Source organism: Camponotus floridanus, unplaced genomic scaffold, assembly GCF_003227725.1.
Source record: "Camponotus floridanus strain SB8 unplaced genomic scaffold, Cflo_v7.5 scaffold69, whole genome shotgun sequence".
Taxonomy (NCBI): domain Eukaryota; kingdom Metazoa; phylum Arthropoda; class Insecta; order Hymenoptera; family Formicidae; genus Camponotus; species Camponotus floridanus.
This window is the reverse complement of record NW_020229837.1, coordinates 777,505-804,651: the sequence shown is the minus strand read 5'-3', so window position 1 is coordinate 804,651 and position 27,147 is coordinate 777,505. Positions and strand designations below refer to the sequence as shown.

The window sequence follows — 27,147 nt, the reverse complement described above, 5'->3', positions numbered from 1 at the left end:
GAATAATTTAGTAACTTGTAAAGAGATGGTTTATCTTGAGATTGCATAAACCTGTATAAACTGGCATCATTGACACTGACGTGAAATGCTTTTTGCGGAATTTGTTTTGTATTTAAACACTATTTTGCATTAAAAGCTAAACTATCGCTATGCTCATGGAAGCATTTGCATTGATGTTCTTAATATATTATTTGTAAGAATCCTGAAAATATAATAATAAGAGAAATTGTTTTTCTGAAGAAACGTAGGTACTTTTTTAGAATAGTATAAAATGGACTCAAAGCTTGATTAAAAATAAATTATTTAGATACTGTAATTAAACTCTTGTGAAACTTGAAACTTAATTTAGTAAACTATGTTTTCTGTTTTTATTAATTTGATTACAACGCGGTTTATTCTTCAATAATTAATCAATTTCGTTGATTCAAACTATTATTACAATTACTAGCAATTGTTCTCGGAAACTCTCTAAATTGTCTTGCATGTCTCGTACTTTCATGATTATATATATTCTGTTAGTTTTTAATAAATTCTCATAAAGAACGATTTAAAAATAAAGTTATTTACTTTTTTAGTTTATTCAGGTTTTTTTATAGAAAATCAATCTTATATTATTTTATGTGAAATAGAATATTTAAACTTACATCTATCTTTCTTGCGTAGTATTTATATGCATACTCTCAGAGGGTGGTTTTCACTTAATATCTGGTGTAAGCCCCATCTATATTAATCTTTCGGAACTCTGTTGTCGTAGTAGGTAAGCCATATTAGCGCCCAACTAACTTGTAAATTACAACGGATGCTGCTCTCTCCAATCTTTGAGCGAGTGTTCACTAATTATTAATAAGGATATGGGGATTATATATTAGGGATTATATTAGGAAATAAAAAAATAGAATTAGTGAGATAATTGTATTATTCATGCACATACTACCTTACGAATCCCACGAATATGAGATAAGTATAGTGTTACGAAACCTCTAAGGGGAGGCTGCGGCTTGCTAAGAATATCGGTATCCTCTTCCTAGGTAATCCGCTATTCCTCAGGGAAAAGGGGAATTCTACATTATAAGTTCGTCTTGATATTCGATGTAATTTCATTTTGCGCCAGGCAATCTAACCGTTAGAGGTGCCTGGAGATCCTTTCGGATCGAGAAAAGTAGCAAACCCACGCGACACGTGCATAATTGTATATAACGTTGGAAAAGAAATTTCATTCTTCAAACACATGACATTCTACTTTCATCCAACTGGATTAGAATTGCGAGTATAAGATGCTCGAGAAAAAGTATAAACCGAAACACAGAAATATTTTAAAAATTTTCTTCGAGAGAATCTTCTTCGTTAATTAGAAAGTTTCTGCAGAAAAGATGTAAACTATAAATATATTTAAAAAATGTATAAATAAGAGGGAAGTATTTTATATTGTTATTTCTCTAAGAAAAAAATTGTTGATGGAATGTTATCGTATTAACGGTACAAACATTTATGACATTTATAAATTGCTCCTAAAATAATGCAATAATATATTAAGAGAATATATAATCCTTTTATATATGTATATATATGTATGTATATATATATATATATATATATATGTGTGTATAATATATTTATATTTCTAATAATTTATAATCATAATAAAATATATATATAAAATATATATAAAATATATATAATATAATATTTAAAAAAAATTAGGATATAAATATAGTACACTAAGAAAACATTAATTTGATTAAGTCGTTCAAATAAACTGTTATCTTTTTAATTTAAATATTTAAATATTTAAATTAAATACGATATATTAAATCTAGCATGACATTAATTAAAATATCGAATATAATGTTATGCTAGATTTAATATATATATATATATATATATATATATATATATATATATATATATAATATTTATATATAAACATTTTATAAAATATATTATACGATTAATGGATGGTATTATCGATATATCAAAACGAAAATAAATATAAATATTTACATGCACTAATATTGCAAACCCTTATGTCTAACTTTACTTTAAATAAGATTAATAAGATTTTTCTTGCCATCAATCCCAATCTATAGCCGTGCTATAAATCTAGGAATCAAATTGCGACTTTTACAGGCCATTTGTATCTCCCACATAATAAAAAGCAACAACATATGGAACCTTGCTAGGATACATATACGAAATTGGAAGGAAATTTATACCAGATAGATCCTGTTTTACAACCACGACATGAAATGACAAAACATCGTATAACTATCGACAAGAACTTTGACAAAAATATTATATTCCGATAAAACTATGAGACCTCTATTTACATATAAAAAGATTAAATATCTGTCTTGCAATTATTTACTAATAGTACATAATTGTAACATAATAATATAAGAATTATTATATTATTAGAATTATCACGTTATCAAAAAGAATATTAATTTCGCAAAGCAAAATATTTCTTCTTCCTAAATCTTTTTAAATATTTCCAAGCGACAAGGCACAGCTGTAATAAGTCATTGCTTCTAAAATTCCTTTATTTATTATGTAATAAACGACATTTTTGGATAGCAAGAAATAAAAGAAAAACAATCTTCATCAATCTCAAAGCGCAGAAACAGACTGAAAACATTCTCCCTCATTCACGCTCTATCGATTAATCCACATCTATGCTGCCGATTCTTTTCGCTTCGGTCGTACTTACTTATATCCCTTTGTAGATCCGTTTTCCCTCGGGCACTCTTCAGGAGCGTCGCCGGGAAAAACAAAACCATCGGCCACCTTTCGCTTCTCCACGTAGTACGTGGATCCACCTACTCCTTGCGGCAAATGCTCGCTCGATAGGGCGCTATCTCTCTTGCTTCCTTGTCTTTTAGCTTCATTCTTTCTGGCTTTATCTCTAACTCTAATAATTTCACTCTTCGCTCTCTTTCTGTTCGTCGTCTTCGCTCTCTTTCTTCTCCCGACGTTCATTTTTCCTTTTTCCCTTCCTTTCCGAATCTTTCTCTTTCTTACTTTATTTACATCTACATTAGGAGTGGTTACACATATTCTCTTTCTATCGTATGTGAAACTCCTGCTCTTTCCACAACTTGCCTTCACATTGAGCTCTTTCCTTTCCTCCAAATCTGTCTTTCTCTCTCATGTGTTTTCCATCTCGCTCTTCTCTTTGTCTTCCCCCACTTCGATTCTCTCATCCCTTCTATTCTCTCGATCCGCCCTCTCATTCTACAGGATCTGCTCTATGCGTTGATCACCTTTGTATTTTTGTCTCCTTGTGGCTTATTGTTAGCTGCATTTCTATGCATTTCACTTGTTCCTTTTCCTTTAAGCAATTCTTTTATTTCGATTTGTTTTGTTATTTTTATCTCTCTCCCCATTTTTCTCTTTGAAACCCGCTTTAAACTATCTGTAATTTGCGATAAGATTCGAGACCGAATTGTATGTATAATTTTATGTACTGTATAATATAATAAATAGAATAGAAATATGTATATAAATATACAAATATATAGAAAATATTCGAAATAGTGAAACATCATATATACAAAATATATATCAGGATATACATATATAGAATATATGGCACATAAAATTATAAATAGATTTTAATTTTGAATTTTTTGTCGCAGAATATAAGCGTCTAAAATATATAGGTCTTATTGTATCTTTCTATTAATACACATGTCTTCACCTTTTTCTAACTTTTGCATTTCGTTCTGCATGCTGACATTTCTATTATTTTCTCGATAAAAATATTTTTCTCACTCTTGTTTCGATCTTTCATGGATTTCTCGTCCCTTTTTCCCTCTTCTTTTCGTCCTATATATCTTTCACATGTACATTTCTGATTCCGTCTCGCTCGCGGTCACAATTCCCATTGGATACAAGTTTATAGTGTTATATCCTTTCTCTCTTTCATCCCTTTCTTTCTTGTCTATCTCACTTCTAATATTCTCATCTCGCTTCCCTGTATTCCTCTCGCTCTGGTTGAATATTTCATCCATCTTGTTCCCTCCCATATTTTTCAATACGTGTAACACTTTATCCCTTATCTTTTCCCTCCATGTAGCATTTCCTCTTCCCCTCTTTCTTTTTTTTAATCATTATTCGCTTTTCATAGGCGTCGATATTAATACATATCGACATGTGCGTTAAAAGTTTAATAAATTTCTATCTTTATAATGTAATATATTTTTCGATACTTTTTTAAATTTTAAACATAAAAAGATTACACAATTTGATAATCCTAGGAAAATACAGAAGCAAATAAATTCTAGAAAAAATGTACATGTATATATATATACATATATAAATATATATATACAGGGTGTCCCAGTTATCTTCCGTCATCTTTCAAAGACAGATTCCTGAGATCATCTGAAGACGATTTTTCCTCAACGAAAATGTCGAGGCACTAATAATTTTCGAATTATAAGTGATTGAAAATAAGGGATTTTTCGTAAATTAAGCTTTGCAGAAATAAAATATTAACAAAACCACATTCTTTGATTAATTTTAAATAGAGTTTACTTTAGTTGAGTTTTAATTTAAGACTTAATTGCAAAGATATATGATGACAAAAATCGGGAACATGCAAAACATGATGGCCTTGATTGACATTTTCGCCGAGGAAACATCGTCTTCAAATGATCCCAGGAATTTGTCTTTGAAAGATGACGGTAGATAACTGGAACACCCTGTGTATATATATATATATATATATATATATATATATATATATACACACATAAGATCTTTTTAGAATAATTAAGAGAGAAAGATACAAATACAAGTTGTCAGAAATCAAAAACATTAATTAAAAGTACTTCAGAACGCATCTCAAAATCATTAGCATTACAAACAATAATTATTTATCCTGCGCCTTTGGCCAACGTTCACCCTCGTTCACGCATATTTCCACTTCCACCCGCATATTCTCGCTCCTGCCACCCCTTTACGCACTTTCCCCACCGTACGCTACCCTTCTCCACATCGTCATCCCTCTCCCTAGACTATTTCTCTCCTTCGGTGCTCCTTCTTCCAGCCAATAATTTTCTCTCTCTCCCCAACCGACCATCCCTTCCACGGGAGAGCCCTCGCAGCATCCCTCTCTCGTGGTTTCTCTATCACACCCCCATAGTACTCGCTTGGAAGCCCTCCCTACACATCGCCCGCTTCGGGCGCCATCGTCGTCGTTGGACCAGCGGTTAACGGTCTCGCGCGGCACCGGGTCACTCAGTCGGCACCGCGTCCCACCCGCGTCTACCACGTCTGTGGCTCCTGTCGCGCCATTAATACGGTTAAACCACTATCGCGAGCCAACACCTCGTGGCGCGCTTAGGTACATTCATCGAGATACACCTGGTTTTGCTAACCAAGGTGGTTACCAACCACCTGAGCAATCGTCTGAGGACACAACATCGCTCATTCCCTAATCTCGAAGCTGTCAGCTCGAACCGCCAATCCGCGCGTCTTTGGACATCAACCCGAAATGGTTCGTTATTTCCTTCCTTTGACTTGCTTGGTGTTGCAGCGAACGCTGCGAACGGTGAATAACTCCGAGCAATCGATTCCCCGCGATCCTAGGCGCCTAGATCTCGAGATCTGTTGACTGTTGGCAACTGGGTCAGGATGTAAGCTTCAGTTATTCGCTTGTATTACGCGCACGTATTCCCAGGTATTCCCGGGTCATGTCGGTTAATGCCAGATTATTGTAGCTATCAATACTATTATCGGAAAATATCAACTTGATAGAAATTTTTCTGATAAAATCGCTGAATTTTAAAAACCTTGGATCAGTAGCAATGCAATCAATCTAATATTACAAAAGTTGATTTCATGGTTGGTCGATGCTAATCTTATCAGTTCATCATGTTGAATATTTATATTTGCGTGCAAAATTGATGGCACTTCCCCATTTTTTTTCTCTTTATTGTTCATTTATTATTTAATATCGCAATTAAAACGCGATTTCAATGAAAACTCGGTAATTTAACGCGTCGTGAATATATAACTTATAAAGAAGATTAAATATTTAATTTCAGATTAAATAGTAAAGTGCATTTTTAACTCTTATGGGAAAAATTGAAAATTATTTTAAAAGATAACTTGCATTAACAATTATATTGAAAATTAATATGATATATAATTATATGTCTAATAATATCTACATTTAAAATATGAATAAAATAAATAATAATTTTAAATATTCTCAGATTTGTCGATAATATGAATAAAGTCATTACAATGCGTCTTTCGGTGTTTAATTAAATAAAATTTGCCATTCTTTATTCTAAAATTTGCGATTCTTAATTCTTTCATATTGTATGCATTTCTCTTTTGCAAGCATATATATATATATATATATATATATATATATATATATATATACAAGCAATAAGATTTCGCTATACATTTCTGACAGTGGTAGATGGTAACGATATTTCAGTTGGACATATATATATATGTATGCATATTACTTGTCTGCTGTGCTTTAACACGCTGACAAACTGGATGATTGCCTTGTGTGACTCGACTCGCCAAGTATCTATTTGATAAGCAGAGCTTATATTCGAGAATCTCGCCCAGTGATATATGCGCGCGTGCGCGCGCGTTGTTCTCACCGGGAGAGAAGCTACTGTGCACTTCTTAATTTGTATGTGTTAGTTCCCCCAAAAAATAAAATTAAAGCCACAAAAAGATGTACAATTAGCCACACATGTTGTACAATATTATAAAGATTTATATATGTTGCGAATTTCTTTTTTAAACTTATCATATAATATTCTAATTATAACGAGTGGTAAAAAAATTCATTAATTTATTATTACAAAGTAAATTTATATATTGAGCTTTTATAAAGTTTAATTTTATTTTTTACAAAGTAAAATTATATATGGAGCTTTGCATTTTTATCTTTAAGCCACAGGGCACGATATATTCCACACATAACGAAATGTGAGATATGTATGTGTTTTATTATTGAAAAGTGAATTAAAATTTGTAATAGTTCCATACGTCCGTGTACCAATTGTTTTATCTTTGTGTTGTATTGTTTCAGCTTTGATCATGTGGAAAGCAGCGATTAAATTCGTAAAATTCATTTGAACAAGTATATATATTGATTTTGTGCCGTGTTACAACTTTGAGTAAATCTCAATTTTCATTTACAATCATATGCACATAATGAAAGCATATTACAAAAGCCTTTTAAAGCGACTTACGAAACTGATAAAATAAGTTAAATCCATTTTATAATTTGTTATTGCAAAATTCAAAATAGAATTCCATCTATAATTTTATATATAATATACAGAAACATTTAAAAAATAAAATATATGCATACATGTAAAATACACATTAAAATACTCATACATGTATTAAAATATGCGATGCATAAAATTATAAGAGAAGTTTATAAGAATTTTCTAACAGAGTAAAAAAATTGTTTTCATTTTATAAAAAATTTTATAAAAAATTTTATAAAAAATTTTATAAAAAATTTTTATAAAATTCTATCTTGATTTTTGTCATAAATGTTGAAATTTCGAAATTATTTTCGAATATCTTTTGTTCGTGTTATTCAACAAGTAAACCGACAGCGTTGATCAGTGATGAAATCTATGCTTAAAGCTCGAAAACATCTGTTCGGATCACGATGATGGTCAGATGATTCATCGAGATATTCCATAATAGTTGTAATCCATAAATACGCTCTGTATCTCCATCCATTCGAAAGCACCTGCTTTGAAGCGAGCGATAAGAGACGCTTTCATTGCTAAGAACGTCTGACTGAAGCGCGCATACTTACTACTGAGTAATATATGCGATGATGTCTGTTCGTGAAGCGACGCGATCCACTTGGCATACAATCGTCAGCTTCTTGTCGTATCGAGTAGTAAAAGGCACTTGATGCGAATGGCAGTCTCATCTGATCGAGATGAATCGATTTATCTGGCACAATCTTAACTCTCTGCCCGCCTTTGATTAAGAAATACATACTTAACATGATTTTGATTTTGTTCCTTGCGTTATAACTCCAGTGAAAAATCACGAATAAATTGTCAATTCTTTGTTATTTCGAGATATTTCACATATGTTTTCGTTTCACAGCGAAACAATTAATCATTTGTGCCGCTACCGAAATTGTTACGTTGATAGACACAGGATTTGTCTGACATAAATTATTAACAGTGAATAAAGTTTAAATAATTAATTATACAGAAAGAGGATTGTTTATAATAATTATTCATTCATGATAATAAATGTATATTTATTTATAGTATAAAAATATTGAGGTGAAATATTTTCGGTATTAAATTTGTGATTAAATTTACATTATTCTCTCGAATCTCTAAAGCATACGACCTTTTATCCTCTTAATATAAAATATATTAGCAAAAGAAACTCTGAGAGAATAGGCTGACGTATAAGGGTTTCAATGTCACTCCAGAGATATTAGAGACGGTAAAGCGACATTTATAGCGAGCATTCGCAAGATTGTTACGTCTAGAACATGTTGAAGAAGCAATTTTACTATTATAATATTATTATAATATTAACAATAGTAATTCTTTCATAATTGCGCGTAATAGAATTTTCTATTAAAAATTGTATTTTACAAAATTAAAACAAAGACTAAAACATGAGCAAACAACAAATACGATCTAATAAATGTCACATGGATAAAGTATCATTTTTATAATAAACTGATAAAAATCCTTTTTTCATTTTAGAAGAGATTTACACATATAAGATCTCCATTTTATAATCCGATGGGTGAACACAGATCCGAGCACAGTAATCTTCCGGTGTAGGAAGACGTTGAGCTTACAAGAAAAAAAAACTTTCGCTCCTTTCGCTTTTTTTTTAAAAAATCAATTTTGAATATAATATTATCATAAGGCGCAAAAAAGAATATCGAGATGCACCGGTGAATATTATCGCGATATTTTCGACCATAGAGCCGTTCAACGAGAATGGGCGGCGGGGTGATTCGCGACAGAGGAATAGAAGGGTAATCCTATTTCCGGCGAATTTCCGACGAATTTCCGGAGATTCGGTTGATCGACTCATCGGCGCTGACCAACGATACGGCCTCTAATTTCGAGTAACAGCACGTTTACGCGAGCAGCAGTCGTCGGTCTGTCTGGAGCCCGAGGACAACGCCTCGTGTCTGAATTTTCATCGATCTGTCCAAATCCACGGGCTCGACCTTAGCCATCGTCAGCGACGCCGCGTTGTATTTTTAGCCCGGCCGAATAAAGCCTCTCTCCGAGTGCACCGTTCAAATAGACACCCAAAAAGAGTCATCGATAAAGATCAATGGGGCATGATGATAGAGGAGACAATGGCTCGAAATACGCGATAAGCAGACGCGCTTTCCATTATCTCGAGTAATTGTTCTTAAATTCATGCACTTTAGCACTTCTGGAATAATAGTGGAGCCTCAAATGCCCTTAGTTGAAAGTCTTTTACGAGGCTGCTCGTTTCAATTGCGAATCGCAGACGAGACTTTTGCGCGCAAGTGCGAGTATTGGATATTTCCGAGTTCGATAATTAACTTCCGTACGCGCACACGCACAGTAGATCGAAACACAACTTTTGAAGTTTATTTATCAACTTTCGTTAACGTTAGCAGTTTATTAAAATATTACTTTGTGAATAACTTTACGATGCATACTTTGTTCGATGCTGCGTACGAAATTTGCATAACAGAGAGAAACAGCTGGATATTATTATTCAATTTCACAGATCCGCCTTGATACGACGTATCTAAAATTAAAAACTATGTCATGTCACACAGAATAAATTTAAACAGCGGCGTTATCGCAAATTAGTTTCATCTTTATCGCCGTATAAATTTACAAGAGATTTACATGTTGACTTTATCGAATTTTAATCTAACATTTATTTCTTGTTTCATATATCAAAAAATAATATTTAATGCATGCGCCTTTTCAATTTCGCTCGCACGGTTGAATTCATTTGAGTAGAATATTTAATAAATTATATATATATGCATTTTCCGCGATTGTGTAATGAAAAATAAATCAACGTCGATCTGCAAAAGTCGCAAATTGAAATAAATATTAACGCAATATGAAATAAATTCTGGTCAGCAAAAATGTTCTTCAATCAAGTGAAATTACAAAAATTCATCGAATTTTTTGTTGCGAATTCCGCTGAGACTTTGGAACCGTATATTCATGAAACTGAACCGCTAAAGTTCCAGGATAGTCCGATGTAAAAATGAATCGAATTATTGAAGCTTCTGTACCTATATACGATGAACACGATATTGGAAAAAGTTTTCATCGATATATATGGAAGAAAAAGGCAAAGAGAGAGAAATTGAGAGGAGGAGAAGCATATATGTGCCTCGTTAACGATTCGTCATGAGCGATAGTATTGAGAGAATTACTGCTAATTCATACCAATAGAAATACGAAAGTTAACTGCATCATATAGTGTAAGCGGAAATTTTCCGTCCACTGCGATATTACGTCTCTCTTGATATCGTTGATAATTTAATATCTTCTGAGTTCGCGTTTTAATATTCGCTAAAGCAAGATTATCTCTAAACTCATCAAATTCATGCAGAAAGAGGTAAATCTCTCTCTCCTGATGGAGAGATGCCCGCAAACATAGACAGTGAACATTAAAATATTAACAATTTTAATACCATAAATGCATTTTAGCTTTTATAATTTTCCTCTCTCTCTCTTTCTCCCTCCATCTTTCTTGCTGACACTTTCCCTTGAAGCATATACTTCACTATACTCGTACAGTATACTCACTTCCGCTCCATGTTATTCCAGCACTTGCTTCTTAACTCTCGACTGACTCTAGTGTTCGTATAATACGTGTATATATCGTGTATATATGTTGTTATTTCTCCCTATTTCACCAATATAACGCCATTGCGTGAATAACAAGACCATTGTTTTGATTTAATCTTATTCAAGGGTATCGAACAAAAACATTTCGAAAATCTCATTCATTCTAGAATAATAAAAAATTGAACCTCTGTCTTTTACTAATTTTTCTTGAGTTTTCTCACTCTCGTATAAAGTCTTTTTTGCACATTTAATATTACTTTTATTTGTTTCAGTATTTTATTTGTTTCAGTATTACTATTATATTATTATACTTGACATTTCATAATAGCAAAGTCTCGTTTTATTCAAATATAAATCAGAATTCAGTACAAAGTTTGTTTAATCGTAAACAATAATTCTCTGTAGTCCTCCTAGTGCCGAGATGCGAAGTTATCCGCTTTTAGTTAAACAGAAAAGTTTAAGTACGTGCTCTGAGAATATCTGGAGATAACGTCTTGTTTATGCAAGCTGCGCTATGGTCCAAGAGCACATTGTAATGTTTGCTGCATCATCCAGTAAAAGATTAAACACAGCATTATTAACCAAATTGCATTTAAAGATATATTTCTATGCATATTTATAGCTTATATTATTATAAAGTTATTATAAAGTTATTAAAATGTTTACATGCGAATGCATAATAAATACATTTTTACATATATAAATAGAATATGATTATGAGAAAGAAGAAAGATGAGGTACAATATATATTTATATTTATATTGCTTGTATGTGATGAAAGAATTTTTCTCAAATTTATTTGCGAATAAATCTCAATAAACGAAAAAGTTAGAAATAAATTGCACAGCATTTCTCAAACTGTACAAATTTTTTGAATAACTGTTTACATGATTTACAGAATCGAGTGATTTATCGTGACAATGGATGCAATTGCATTAAATGCAAAACCATTAAATCAATGGTTAAAGCAATTTCTTTTTAACAACAACATCCTGGGGATCTATTATTCACGCGAAATAGACATGGAACGAACGGAAAATGGAGTTCAATGTACAATTAAGTTTCTAGTATTCATATCCCTCTTGTGACATAATATCCATTGTTGAGTTTACAATGGGAGTTTACATATAAAAAAGAGCGAAAAGGTTTTAAAATTTATTTTTTTTAATAACTTATTCTTTTTCTTCTCTTCTTTTTCTCCTTTAGTAATTAATTTTTTTTCTCTTCTTTTTCTCTTTTCTCTTTCTTAACAATTTCATATTCTACTTATCGTCGTACTATATTCAAAGTAACTTTTTTCTTCAGATCATATTCTTTTGTGTTTGCATTAGTGTGGTGGTGGTATGTGTATGTATCTATACCACATTTTTAAAACTCTTTAAGATATTTGAGAAAATCGCGCGCATATAAGAATATTTTTCATTTTAATATAAGAATTTTTTAAAATAAAATTATTAACTAAACAATTTTTATTTCAATTTTTTATTTCAATTTATAAAATATTAAATATATATATGCACTCTTCTTCACGATAAAAAAATATGAAGTTTTAAATTCTCTTATAATACTTTTTTCTTTTAAAATTTAGATATTTATAAATTTATTAATATTCATTATTATTAATATTTATTATTATTTTTTATATATCACTATTTTTTAAAATATTATTTATTAAGATATTCTTTATCAAAGAATGAAGTGTTCAAGTACGTAATGGAGAATTTTTGACAATTTTAATGGATTTCAAGGGATTTTTTTTAAGGAATTTAGCGTAAAATTAATGTAGAGGTTGTGCGTTCGATCAATCGCAGACACGGCAAACGTAGGAGAGCAGATACGTTGCTAATAGGAATTGTGAATAGCCGCACGCGGCCCATCGTTGACAATGACGTTGACGAGTGGAACAATAACGCCAGACGCCGTTGTCGATTGCATTCGCGAGGGCACGCAAAGGAACGGTAGACAAAAGCTCTCATTCCCTGTCGCGCGCGGAGACAACCACCGTGTACTATTCACTCATTAACGATGTACGTCTTTAAAACAAAGACCTTCGTCATCCTCTTTGCATCCTATCTTCTAATAATATACATTAAAACACTCGTCATATAATTATAAAGAGAACAACTATTCAAAAAATGTAGTCGTCGCTTTTCGAGATTAGCTTTCGTTTTCACAGCTCGAAAGATTCCCAAGAATGTCGAGCACCATTGAATTCGTGCAATCACAGCTGGCTGTGTGTGTATGTGTGAATTGTAACATTATCAAAACTACGTGAAAATCTCGCAGAATATTCAAATGAATATCTTAACTGAATAGAACCATATGCGAATTAATGTTGAAACTGGCGAAGTTATTCGCTATTAAACCCCCCTTGTACACTAATTGCGTGGCGAAGCAAAGATTGTGACATTTAAATGCGAGCGTACTTCGTAGCTTCGTCTTTAATAACAATAAGAATGATAATTATCGAAGCTTTTGATGAAATAGCAACCGAAATAACTTGGAAATAAGCATTTTGATGTATAAAGAGAAATGTTGTTTCAGCTAATTAAATCCGTTTGAAGTTTAGAATTATATAAACCCGCTTTAAGCTCAGTTAATTAACATGTCTGTTATCGGAATGATATTCAAGCTTCGCAGTAATATTTTGATATTTGCGAACGAATAGTAGACACAAAAAAATGTGAGGATAATATTCTTTCTCTTTAAATAAATATGCAATTCATGTAGAAATTTAAAGAGAAGACTTTCGTTGATACAATGATTGGCATATTTTAACGAATATAAATATTACGATGCAATATAAATAATAAAAATTGCTTTTAAGGGCTGTTAGCTTGTGCATAAATAAACTATATTCCATTTCCATTTTCCGGAATAGTTTCCTACCGTCTCTTGTTACTTGTAAGCTAAATATCGATATGCTTGCACAGACACAAACGTACGGCATTGTAGCTCGGAGCAATAAAGTATTCACTAATTTTGCTAATTGAAACGGTTACTGTTTCAATAACTAACTTTTTATTAAATATAAAATAACGATGAAATTGCTCCGGGCAAGAGATACTTCTCTGATAAATGCTAATTGGAATTATAAAAGCGGAAGAATATTATGCAACATACATATTCCTTCTTAAATTTTAATGATCTATAATTTGTGATAAAATTCAAGAAAGAATTTTATTTATAATTTAAGGTAGAATCTTGTATAATATTCTTAGATATTTTAAAATATATAATAAATGCGTGGCACGTAAAATTATAAATAATATTCCATCTGAAATTAAATAGATTATTTAAAGCGCATCTTTTATACAGCAATATTTGTATAAAGATCCTTTCCTGATATGAGAATAATACAGAAATATATGTGACATGCATATATAAATTATAATTTAAGGTAGAATTTTGTATTATATACCTAAATATTCTAAAATATATAATAAATGCGCGGTACGTAAAATTATAAATAATATTCCATCTGAAATTAAATAGATTATTTAAAGCGCATCTTTTATACAGCAATATTTGTATAAAGATCCTTTTCTGATATGAGAATAATACAGAAATATATGTGACATGCATATATAAATTATAATTTAAGGTAGAATTTTGTATTATATACCTAAATATTCTAAAATATATAATAAATGCGCGGTACGTAAAATTATAATTAATATTCCCTCTGAAATTAAATAGATCGTTTAAAGCGCATTTTTTATACAGCAATATTTTTATAAATATCTTTTTCTGATGATATGGGAATAATACAGAAATGTATGTGACATGCATATATAAATTATAATTTAAGGTAGAATTTTGTATTGTATACCTAAATATTCTAAAATATATAATAAATGCGCGGTACGTAAAATTATAATTAATATTCCATCTGAAATTAAATAGATCGTTTAAAGTGCATTTTTTATATAGCAATATTTTTATAAATATCTTTTTCTGATGATATGGGAATAATACAAAAATGTATGTAACATGCATATATAAATTATAATTTAAGGTAGAATTTTGTATTATATTCCTAAATATTCTAAAATACATAATAAATGCGTGGCACGTAAAATTATAAATAATATTCCATCTGAAATTAAATAGATCGTTTAAAGCGCACTTTTTATGCAGCAATATTTCTATAAAGATCCTTTCCTGATATGAGAATAATACAGGAATATATGTGACATGCATATATAAATTATAATTTAAGGTAGAATTTTGTATAATATTCCTAGATATTCTAAAATACATAATAAATGCGTTTTACATAAAATTATAAATAATATTCCATCTGAAATTAAATAGATCGTTTAAAGTGCACTTTTTATACAGCAATATTTCTATAAATATCTTTTTCTGATGATATGGGAATAATACAGAAATGTATGTGACATGCATATATAAATTATAATTTAAGGTAGAATTTTTTATAATACTCCTAGATATTCTAAAATATATAATAAATGCGCAGTACGTAAAATTATAATTAATATTCCATCTGAAATTAAATAGATCGTTTAAAGCGCACTTTTCATACAGCAATATTTCTATAAATATCTTTTTCTGATGATATGGGAATGATACAAGAATATATGTGATATATAAATTCTTATTTCATATATAAATTCTTTCCTTTTCAAAACTATGAAATTTTCCTACATTACACTTGATTCCTCGCATAATAATTATGTAAATGTTTCCGTGATATTCTGTTGGATGACATTCATTAGATAACCGCGCGAATTTAATGTACCTCACGTACGATCAAGCGATAATGGTCTATGCCCCATATCATCAGAATTTCCCACGATGAAGAGACCGCGACACTTGCAGTTTGCCAACCGCTTCGTTAAATTCGCACACCACGAAGCTTTTCAGAAACAATGCCGTCGTTAATTAATAAACCGCGAGCGGATTTCATCGCGGATCAATTTGCGGACGCGTCAAAGCACGACGACGACAGGTGAAGCCCTATAACTACTACCACCAAATGCATTTGGGTGCATTTGTGACAATCGTCCGTCGTTGCAAAAGGTTCACACAACGAGAAAGCATCTATTCCCGGTCCATGAATACCGGTCCATTCTGTTGACGAGAATGCGTTTTAATTGTGGAAAACAAAGGACCGCTTGAGCGCGTACACAAGAGCGTATACGTGACGCGGTAACGAAGCTAACTTGTTGATCTTACTTAAGCGGGTAGCTTTATTAAGAAGGCCGTCTAGGGAATAATCGTGCCATGGTATCACCTATTTTAAGAATCGAGCTCGTTCAAGACTCCGCGTTGTTACTAATGCAAAAGGAGTTCGAGTTCAGGCGCATGTTTGCCGAAACTTGAATTTTGGAACAACGCAATCACCAATTCGGAGCGAATTTCGAATTCTAGTATTTAGAACCCAGATTCCAAAGACGCTTTCCTGTTCGAATCTCTGAGATGGTTTCGAGCGAGGTCGAATTTAATCCGCGAGATACTCGTGAAAAAGCTGTATGGACAGAGAACAAAACAAATCGGGCACAATTTTTTTGTTATTTTCAAGATATCAATATCTCTAGAATCGCAAAATAAACGATTGCATGGCATAAACTCTCTCTAAAATAAACGATTGCATGGCATATAGTATATACCGGTTTTTTCTCCACTGAAATATATTTTCAGAAATGTAAAAAAGGTTAACATACAAAAAGTTCACACACAAAATCACATACAAAATTTGTTTATCATTTCAAAAAACTATTTAGAAACTATTTTGCAACATTTTGTAAATTTAAATATTCTGTATCTTTAATCGCATAATTTTAATTATGATTACAATTGTCTTCTATAATTTCTTTTATTTTTATTATGGTGAGCAAAGAAACCAAAGTTTTTTTGGCAGAACCTAGTTTCTCGCTAGCTTTTCAACTAAAGTCGAAGTCCGATTTCACAATTAAGTGCCCGCAAAACCTTCGATCGTGGAGATTACAAATCGAGGAATCACCTACAATAATCTTTTTATACCGTAGGAAAGCAGCGCTTTCGGTGCTGTTTAAAGAAGCGTTCGACTTGAAAGAACACGAGATCGTGTTAGAACGCTTGATTACATCTTACGCTTCATTCTTTGCTCAGATCAGATATGGGAAAATTTTAGCGAGAAAAGCTCGGAGAAATAAATTTGGCGGTATCGAATTCTAATTTTAGTTAACAGCAAGTAGCAACATTTGTATGCAAAGTACTACTTTCTTACTTTCATTACATTCATTTTATAGGCAAAAAAATGTAATGAATTCTTATATTATGATTTTGATAAAAAGAATTGAATTAAATTAAATTTACCATTTAAAATTCAATACAATGTAACATACTGTACAATGTAATTGTATATTAATATATGCACATTTTAATGTTACAATACAGCAATTTTGCACAATAATAGACATTACATAATAAATGCAATAACTATGTGAATAACAATTGTAATTGTAATTTTATATGTCTATCGTGAATAATCGTCATTGTAATTTCCACTATTATTGTGTTCGCTCAATTCAGAGCAGACTGATTCAGAGCAAAGGTTAATTACAATAAAGTCATATTGTAATCAGCTGAAAACTTACTTTCCAGCTTCGAGAGCGAATCGCAAAGGGGAGAATGCTCGGCGGTTAGACGGGGTTGAAGAGAAATGCACCTAAAGCACCCTGCTTTCGGCTCTACAAGGTACACATAACGATGTCTCTTCTAGGTCGTAAGAAAGAATGTGATGTGACAACCCCTTCCTTCCGACCTTCTTCCACACGGTGATAGACTCACTTTCATCGGTGTGTCGCTAACAAGCAAATCCTTTGATCGATGCTGACGTTTGCGCAGAGGCGTAAACTTCGTCGTTGCTGAAAAAAGCTTTCCGTAAGAAATTGGGAAGCAGAGAGAGAAGTCAAAGAAATCAGGAAGCTTTTATCAGTCTTTGATTTATATTTCTCCTTGTATGTAATAGCATCAATCATTGAAGATACCGAGGAAACGGCAAAAAATAATCTATGCGTATTCTTAAATACGTTTGCTGTCAGATGGAGATAAATAATAAATAATCACGAGCAATAAATAAATGTCAGATTGTGTAGGAATGATAAATTAGAAAGACTTTAGAAAAGGCAAGAAATTCAAGGAAATTTATCATTTCTGAGAATTACCCTCATTTTCATATAGACGATAAAAGCAATATATAGAATGGATGCATAAATATTCTAACATAAATAAAATATTTAAAGAAATATAAAATTATAAAATTTATATTTACTTCGTTGCTGTAAAATATCTTTTTCTAAATTGCAAATTGTACAATATGTTTAATTTTTTATCTAAAATAGATAAAGAAGATATTGAAAAGACATGCATTTACATACATATTTATCCAATAATATATATAAAGAGCATTATTGCGAGCATCTAATACATAAATTAATATACTTTTATTTTTATTATTTCTTTTATTATACTTTAATTATTTTTTTAATATGTGCATTTTTATATTTGCAATTACAAAATTGGTCATAAAATGAAACAACAGCTTTCGTATATATGAAATAACGAAATTTTCTTTTCCAAATTACACCGTCGTTAAAAAAAGATCCTTATGTTTTCGTTGAAATAATGTAGCAGTAAAAAACAGAGTAGAAAAAAGTCGATTTATAAAGAGCATTCCATCGCTTCCTCTATTTGTCATTCCGTGACTTCCGTTCGTTTCTTCAAAATGGAGTTCAATGTGCAACGAATATTCGACGAATATCATTGTCAGTGAAATTTAGTTGTCAGTGAACTTCAAAAAAATATATTTCCATATATTCTATGCACATGAGGCTAAATAATTATAGTTTTATATGTATGTAATGTGACTTTTTCTACACGTTATTATACATGGAATATCAGAAGTAAAAAACAAATTTATAAATTAGTCTATAATTTATAAAGACTTAAAGAATAAATTCCATTATTTAATTTCTTAGAAAAATTGATTAATTATAACATAGAGAGTTTATAAAATATAATACGTTTTAATAATTGTGATTTACAGTAGATGAGTTTAAACAAGATGAGTTTAAACAAGAGACTCCTATATTATATTTGCGAAATAATAAGACACACAATAGAAAAAGCTTTCGGAAAAAGCGAAAGGTAAAAAAGGAAATTAAATGAAATATATAATATTAAAAAAAGATAAAAGTAAACGGAAGCAGGAAGGAAGGGAAAACATTACTACGCGTTCCAGTTCCGTATCTTTTAAATCCTCGTCTGCAATAAAGTGGGAGATTTCCTTTCTAGGTGACAAATCGAGAAGAAAATATATAAAGATGCCGGTCGGTGGACGAGTCGCTGGTAAAGTCGGGATATACAGCTCCCACTACAATGGTAATGTGGATGTGGATATCGTTCTATTAGGTATATATGATGGCCGCGTCGGCACCAAAGCAATTTTTGATGTTAACGGTGACATTCTGCGCACGTAAATTCGTCATTGTGCATTTATCAATGTAAATGAATGTAAACAGAAATTGCTTCGGTATGATTGTGGCGCGAAACAAACTGTTAGCAGTTGGTGGCGTAATTCTGTTCAATTGTTGAGAGGACTTTTCTTTCTCAACTATAGTATTATTATATCGCGCATGAATATATGAAAAATTTTCATATTATTTCAGTAATAAAAATAATTTCTTTTATATTCTCGCGACATATATATCGCGAAAATAAATTTATTTTTTAGTACTAAATTTTTTTTCTCAACGTAAATTTAAAGTCCTTTCGAAGAAAAAAAGAGGATGCATATATTAATGTTATTTTTCATGTCTTTCTATAACATATTAAAATTATTTTACTATAATACACAATTTATTTTCAAAATTGTTAATTGTTATTTGAAATGTTGTCTTCTTATTTCTTTCAAAGCTTGGCTGCGTGAATTTTCAGTGTGCTTTAATTACGCAAGATATTTTTCTATAATATATAATTTTTCTACACAAGATATATCTCATATATTACATAAAATAAAGTCATATATATCAATATTTGACAAATTCACATTTTACATTTATTCTTTCTTTTAAAAATATGCAAGAGATATGAAAGATTCGAATAAACTGAATTGGGGCATACAAAATTGAGCATATTTCATAAAAGCTTGTGCATATACACAATACTAAATTATTACGCCACTATAATACGTTAGACAACTGGAAAAACAATCTTCTATCACATGACACAAATCCCTAGATAGTTACAAGGCTCATTTTTGGCAGCAACGGATAAAATTGTCAGTGTAATCAATAATGTGACCGGAATTGCGCTGATTTAGTGGATAATTTACAAATATGTTGATCCTGGGCCAGCTGGCAGTGAGCTGGGCCAGGTTCTCTTTCTCTCTTTCATTCATAATTTACAAATAACATTTCACCTTGATCTTCAGCATTTACTTAACGATTGGATTTTTTCCAAGTATTTGTTTCAAATTTTACTTCAACATGATCATCGATCTTTATGGAGATTTAAAATATTAAAGCGCACAAATTCCTTTCAGACGATAAGATTTAAATCACATGACAAAATAAAATTATTTAAATTGAAACAAATGTGTGACATTTTCGTTTTATAAAATTTAATGCAAAACGCGACATTATTTCATCGAGAAACAATTCCACGAAAGCAGTATTCGTAGCTTTAAGATGAACTTGTATATAGGATCTTGAGTTTAGATTGAAGAAGCTTACGTTATGTTTCCTAAATCTTCCTAAATTGTGCTTCCACCGCAAGCTCATATCTAAATATCTTTCTCAATCAATCTTCCACAAGTTCATTTTAAAACGAGACAAGCTTACTTGTTATGACAAGCGGAAAACCAGGTCTCATACAGCGACAAGTTATAAAGATAGCTTACAACAAACTTAAATACAACATGAATATGAAAATGGAAACAATATATGGAATAAAGTTTTCGCAAATCATGTTTCCTTGCATGTCAATCATGCTTTTACGCTTTTTTTAAGTGTACAATTTTGTATCGTGGTAAAAGTATTATTATAAAAACATGTGGTAAAATATTATTATAAAAACATCGTGATAAAATATTATTATAAAAACATGTATCGCTTTAATTTTATGAAGAAACTAATGTGATATTCTCTTTTCATAATGATAAAATTCCCTTCTTTTTACATGCCACAAAATTTTACATTTATAACAGACAAAAAGACTTATCCAAAGGTTTCCTATTCAAGAAAGAATTGTACCATTTGAATCGCATCAGAAAAAGCGTGTAAAAAGCGTGTAAAAAGAAAATATAATACAATTGCGAGATAAATTCAGTGTGTGGTTTTAGGAAAAGGCTACAGTGGCATAAATGAGGAGATCATCTGGATCAGCATAGGTATGGGGATCACCATAGCGATCCTGATCACCATAGCGCTGTGCTACATCGCCCGTGAAAAATGTCGCAAGCGACATGAAGGATACTACACCTCCTGACGTATGTTTCCGCCGCCTTCGTGGGCGTCCTGGTCATTTAGCCCGACGACACCGGGAATACTATTCAGTCCAACCTCGTCGAGAGGCAAGCCACGGGCTTACTACATCACCGTCTGAATTCTTGCGTACTCTGTTACAGAGGAAAAGCCTCTGGAAGTCATACGAAAGTCATAGATGCAAAGTATATGCTACATTAACATAAGCAATATGAATGCAGCTTTACACGCATCAAAATAAAAAATCTTAAATTATATCTCCTTTCTAAAAAAAAAAATCAGTTGAAGGAAAAAAGATAAAAATTTTTAAATAAAGATTTCGATATTTCGAAATTATCGAAATTAAATCGGTCAAACTTGCAAAATATACCGAAGGAAGAATATATATCGCGTGTATTATAAAACTAGGGAGAACGAGGTACTTATTTAGAAGGAGGAATATCGATTCTCCTTTAAATTTAAAGTTTTACCATTCTGTTCCTATCCTCTTTGTGAAATACATTCGGTATCTCGTTCGCGTAATGCGTATTCAGCTGATATCGCGCGTTATGGAATTGTAGCCTGGTCTTTTCCTGTAAGAGAGGATACTTTTCGCACCATTACATTGACAAGAAATAAAGAGATTTTCGAGAAAGGAAGAAATTGTCTTAAAGACTTAAAAGTTTGATGAAAGTGTCTACCTAAAGAAAGGACAACACGGATTTGCAACACGTAATAGCGGCTGTTTGAAAACAGCACCGTAAGTAGTAGTACTCTGATGTTCAATAAATTGTGATTTCTTCTGAACGTATTTGAGCTTTGTATCTCTAGTGGCGTGGTGTATGTGTAAGCGTGTAATCCATGGACTATTGTTGTCTATACGTATCCTCGAAAAGATCTTCTAACAGTATTAAAACAATGTTTCTAAAAGACGACAACAGATTACTAACTAGTTAAGCGCGCCATACAGAATGAAGGACGATTATGTGCTAGGCAGTTTAACTGCTTAACAGAACAAATCAACAGAACAAGAAAAGAAAGACACGCCCTAAAATCAATTGATATTGATGAAAATATGTAATTTTTAAATATGTAATTTTGCAAATTTAAATGTCGAACAAAAAGAAAAATTGACTTTAATAAAAGAGAAAGGATTTTTCATTTTTTACTACAAATTCTCGATTTTGAAGCTCGCGAGAATTAAAATAATCAGAATAAGATCGAAAAAAATTCAATGTGACTTTAGAATTACACAATCCTCAATTTGGAAAAATAGAGCTTCACTGCATTGCCGATTATTATTGCAACTTTATAAAAATGCACTTTCGATTTTTACAATAATATTGAATTCTTACGATTTTAGTGATTCTTTTCCAATTCAAGTATTTTTACAACAAGCATGTGATTTATTAATATTTTTCGAAAAATTTATTAAAATATGTAACAATTTGAATCATATTTCTCATTGAGTATGAAACTAACAATTAATATATATTTTATGTAATATATTTAATGTCTATTTTAAGCAATTGAATTATGTGGGCATTCTGATTGTGAACGAGAATGCTGCCGCTCGGAATGTCGTTTTTGTTACTCATTTGGTATTTCAGCTTGGGACAAATAAAAGAGTCTCATCAAAGAGCTCCCAAGCAGAAAATTCTCTCTTCCAATGAAATTGCAGTGATTTACGACTATTACGTATCACGAGCATTCACGAATCGCGCAATTTGATCCTTTATCATGCCATAAATTACAAAGGCTACAAGTCTCATTCGAAAAGATTTATAACAAAGAAATGATTTATAACAATCGAAAATCTTTGTCTTCTTTTTTTCCACAGATACTCTAATTACGGGCTTTATGTTTTTTTCAAAATGCAAGAGATCTATACTTTATATTAGGCTAGATAGTCCTGATCGCATCAATCATTTATCATAATTAATTTTATCTGTGCTTTTCACGCTTCGAGATCCATTTATATCGTAATATTATCACATTACAATAAAATTTTCAATCTCGTATTCTTTTGCTCTTTATCCGATGACTATAGAAAATTGCTTCATTCCTTCAGAAATCATTCTGTTATACGTTTCAATCAATACTTCGACAGCACTTCGCATTATTAAGTCTTTTGCAACTGATGCTTTCTTTCCGTGGAACATACAATTTTCTATAAAAACGCGCGTATATTTACGAGTAAAGCTTTGAAAATTACTTTCAATCGCGCTGTCCTTCCATACAGTTTTTTCAATTTTTAAAACATATTCAAAAAAAGGGAAAATGAAATTTTAAAGTCAGAAAAAGAAATGGTTTATCAAATTATTTTAAAAAATTAATGATTTAATACATACATACAGATTACAATCTACAAATATTATTTTTTAAATTATAAATGGATCTCGAAATAAAATATAAACACTTGAGTACATAAATAAAGATTCTTGTTCAACAGAACCTCATAAAATATTTAAAGTAATTTTAAAGAAGACAATAATTTTCGACAACAAATTTTCAAAGTTGAGCTCGTTAACGCAATAATTAAGTGAAAAACTAAAGTTTTGCGGAAATTTTACACTTAAAATGAAGCGTCGAGAATTGAGAGCAATTTTGCGCAAGTAATATTTACTTTGTACGCGTTTGTTTTTGCACAAACATCGGATACGTCCAAACGATTTCCTCTATGGCGTATATGTACACTCTCATTAGATTTGGACTTCATCGATACATCTACGTAATTAATGGAGTACTTTAGCTAATCTCGAGACTACGATTCATTCAGTATAATGTGTAAGAATTTTCTCTGACCAAATTCTATAATGTACTTCCGAACTGAGATTGTACTTGAGCCTTGATCTGAAGGTATCAACCTATAGAAAAACTAATACATATAGAACAATGAATATTTGTTGTTAGAGCAGAGAATTTTCCTGAAGCCTTGTTTTTTAAAGAATCGAGAGATTTTACGCAATTATATAAAGATATTTGTTGAAAGCTAAAGGTTTACAACAAATGATAATTGTCTGTCCCTTACACAAAAATTAATTTTAAATTTGTCATGTAATTGCGAAAATGTTTCTCGTATAAGAAATATATAAATGTATCACAATTCGAAAAAGAATTATATAGCTTCGGGGAATTCTATGTGTTAGAGAGCTATATATATTGTTGTGACGTGAATAAAAAAAAATATTGTGGATAACACGTTAGAAGAATCTGATGAGTGCGAAACGGCCGGTTGTCAATCAACAACGAAACAATAAAAATAAGAATAAACTTTTCAACGTGTATTATATTCTTTATTTGTGAAAATACCTGAGTTAATACATGGCTTATTTGTCTTTAAATATAAAAAAAGTAGACTTGTATTCTCAATATTTACAGTCTATATAAATATCATTGTATAATGTGAATTTTTATCTAAATAGTCAATTATTCTTGTAGATTTATATTATAATTATATGTATATTCTAATCCGCGAAATGGACTGGAAAGAAAATTTATTTTAACATCAAGAGTTAACTTGTTCAAGATTAAATATTTTAATCTCTTCATTATTGTATATATCTATTGAAAATTTGCGTTTATATAGTCGCTGTAATATCTACGTGTAACTGTATGAATAACAAATAGATTCCATAATTCGATTTTAATCAAAATTGAGATAATAAAAAAGACTCGACTGGTGGAATTATTAATTAATTCGAGTGGCTCTCGCGTTGGAGAGTCTTGACACGACCGGTGACCTCGCACGTAAATATTCCTCGCGCGTGAAATCCACTATCGTGGACTTTAAATATATACGTATTTATACGTATTTTATAATATCGAGAAGAACAAAGAGCTCCACGCACATTTGCAAAGCGCATAGCGCTTATTTTATAGATTTTAAATATAGTATTATTGTATTCAACGTACAAGCGGCACACTTTGTGCATATTATACGATTATATACACTTGATAATTTGTATCTCTATCAAAAGTAGAAGAGATGCCGTGCGATACTACATCTACAAATGACCAACTTGATAGATCGCTATATGTATTAATGACGTACTATTTCTTCATTTGTGCGTTTGTAATGAATAAACTATTATATGATATCAAATTCTTCTATCATAATTTCTTTTCCTTTACAATTAATTAAACTGATTAAATTAGTTAAGTATTAAATAGTAAAAGCGTCTTTTAAAAATCACTATCGAAGCAATATCGTCAATAATAATCATCAAGAAATAACATTAAACTAGCAAAGACATATTTTGTGACGTAATCAAGAATATAAAATTTTATTCGAAAATTGTTTAATTAACTGTTAGGAGGTTTTTATGAGAAAATTTATCGAATAAATACACTTTGTATGTATCTGGGAAATGGAATAAATGATAATGAAAGAGATAACAGAGACATTTTCAAATCAGTATGATATACAGCTTTGTACATTTATTTTGTAAATCATTTCCAAATGATAATAATAATAATAATGCTATCAATCATATTAATAATTATTATATTTTGTGATGCCATAACACCTGACAATTGATCATGTCTATCTAAGTAATGTACAACGCTTAATAACGAATAAGAGATTAGTACCAATTTTCATACACTTAACTATCGCAGGAACTCGTGGCGAATGAAATAAAGTGTGTTGTGTGCAAGCTGCCCTTTAATAATTGGCTTTTATTAATTCCTAATTCATTTCGTGCCCTTACTCCATTATTCTACTGACTGTAATTTCCATCATAAGACAAAACAGAAAAATATACGAGAAACACATTAAGCTTCTGTGTGAACGCATATATTAACTTAATTGCTACACGTATATTACGCGATTGAACTTTATATGGTATCAAGTTTCTTGGACGATGCACTTATTTCTCTGTCGGTTCGTATTCATTGAGAGAATATGCGAGAATGTGCAAATAAACTACACTAATAAATTATATTAAATTTAATTAACGTCAAGATAACATTATATATATATATATATATATATATATATATATATATATATAAATCTTGCACAAATATTTAAAAAATAAGCTAATATACCGTAGTATATTTTGAATTGATATCTAGTCACGTGATAGAAAAGTATTTCACATTCTTATAAATTAGATAATAAAATATTTATATAGATATATTTTTTAAGATACTTGATACTATATATAAACAGTATGCGTATATACACAGCATATATATATATATACAAATGTACGATTCGAACCGTCAGAGATATGCACAAGAGAGATTAAAAGAAAAGATTTTTAAACATGATTCTTTTTCATAAGCTCACGTACGTACTTTCTAATCTTTTTCTTATAAATATATGTGCATGCAAGCATACAGTAATGAAATAATCACACGCTTACATATATTCATACATTCATACATTCATACATACATACAATCATACATATACATACATACACACACACAAATACAATCCTGTTGCTGAGAAAAATATTGTAATGTTTGAATTAATATTTCAAAAAGTAGCCAGAATACGTCGACGTACTATACACAGATGGTATAAGACGTAGCATAATAATGTATTAAGATAATATTCGATGAGATAGAAAGAAATTTAATTATATATAATACATTAATTATGGAAATTACCTCTTGATTTTATATCAACATTTGTCAAACACAAACAGCCTCATTTTTTTATTTTTCCTCTATATATACATATGTCATACTATTCGCAAAACAAAGCACTCGAAGAAAATCCCTTCCAATACATCCATTTCCATGATTGAACTCGACGATTTTGAATAATACTTAAAATAAGTACACCGTACGAGTTATGAACTTAGACAAATTAG

At 30.8% G+C, this 27,147-nt stretch overlaps 1 protein-coding gene across 2 annotated transcripts; it reads left to right on the top strand.

The window, feature by feature from the left end:
- The first annotated feature begins 5,167 nt into the window (after window positions 1-5,167).
- LOC105257457 lies at window positions 5,168-21,630 on the top strand. 2 transcript variants are annotated; one of them, XM_020029429.2, is made up of 4 exons: window positions 5,168-5,500; window positions 17,460-17,552; window positions 19,152-19,238; window positions 21,199-21,630. In XM_020029429.2, exons 3-4 carry the CDS (start codon window positions 19,181-19,183, stop codon window positions 21,342-21,344), a joined length of 204 nt encoding a protein of 67 aa, XP_019884988.1. In that variant the 5' UTR covers window positions 5,168-5,500; window positions 17,460-17,552; window positions 19,152-19,180; the 3' UTR covers window positions 21,345-21,630. The 2 variants fall into 2 exon arrangements, with proteins under 2 accessions (XP_019884988.1, XP_011266388.1); XM_011268086.3 differs by having other exon boundaries at window positions 19,152-19,268.
- Window positions 21,631-27,147: the final 5,517 nt, after the last annotated feature.

What these genes read in the sequence shown, in the direction of transcription:
- LOC105257457 (XM_011268086.3), top strand. Translation starts at nt 19,181, where the DNA reads ATGCCGGTCGGTGGACGAGTCGCTGGTAAAGTCGGGATATACAGCTCC. An exon ending in TGTGGATATCGTTCTATTAG is followed by an intron (nt 19,269 to 21,198) that starts GTATATATGATG and finishes GTGTGGTTTTAG; the next exon opens with GAAAAGGCTACAGTGGCATA.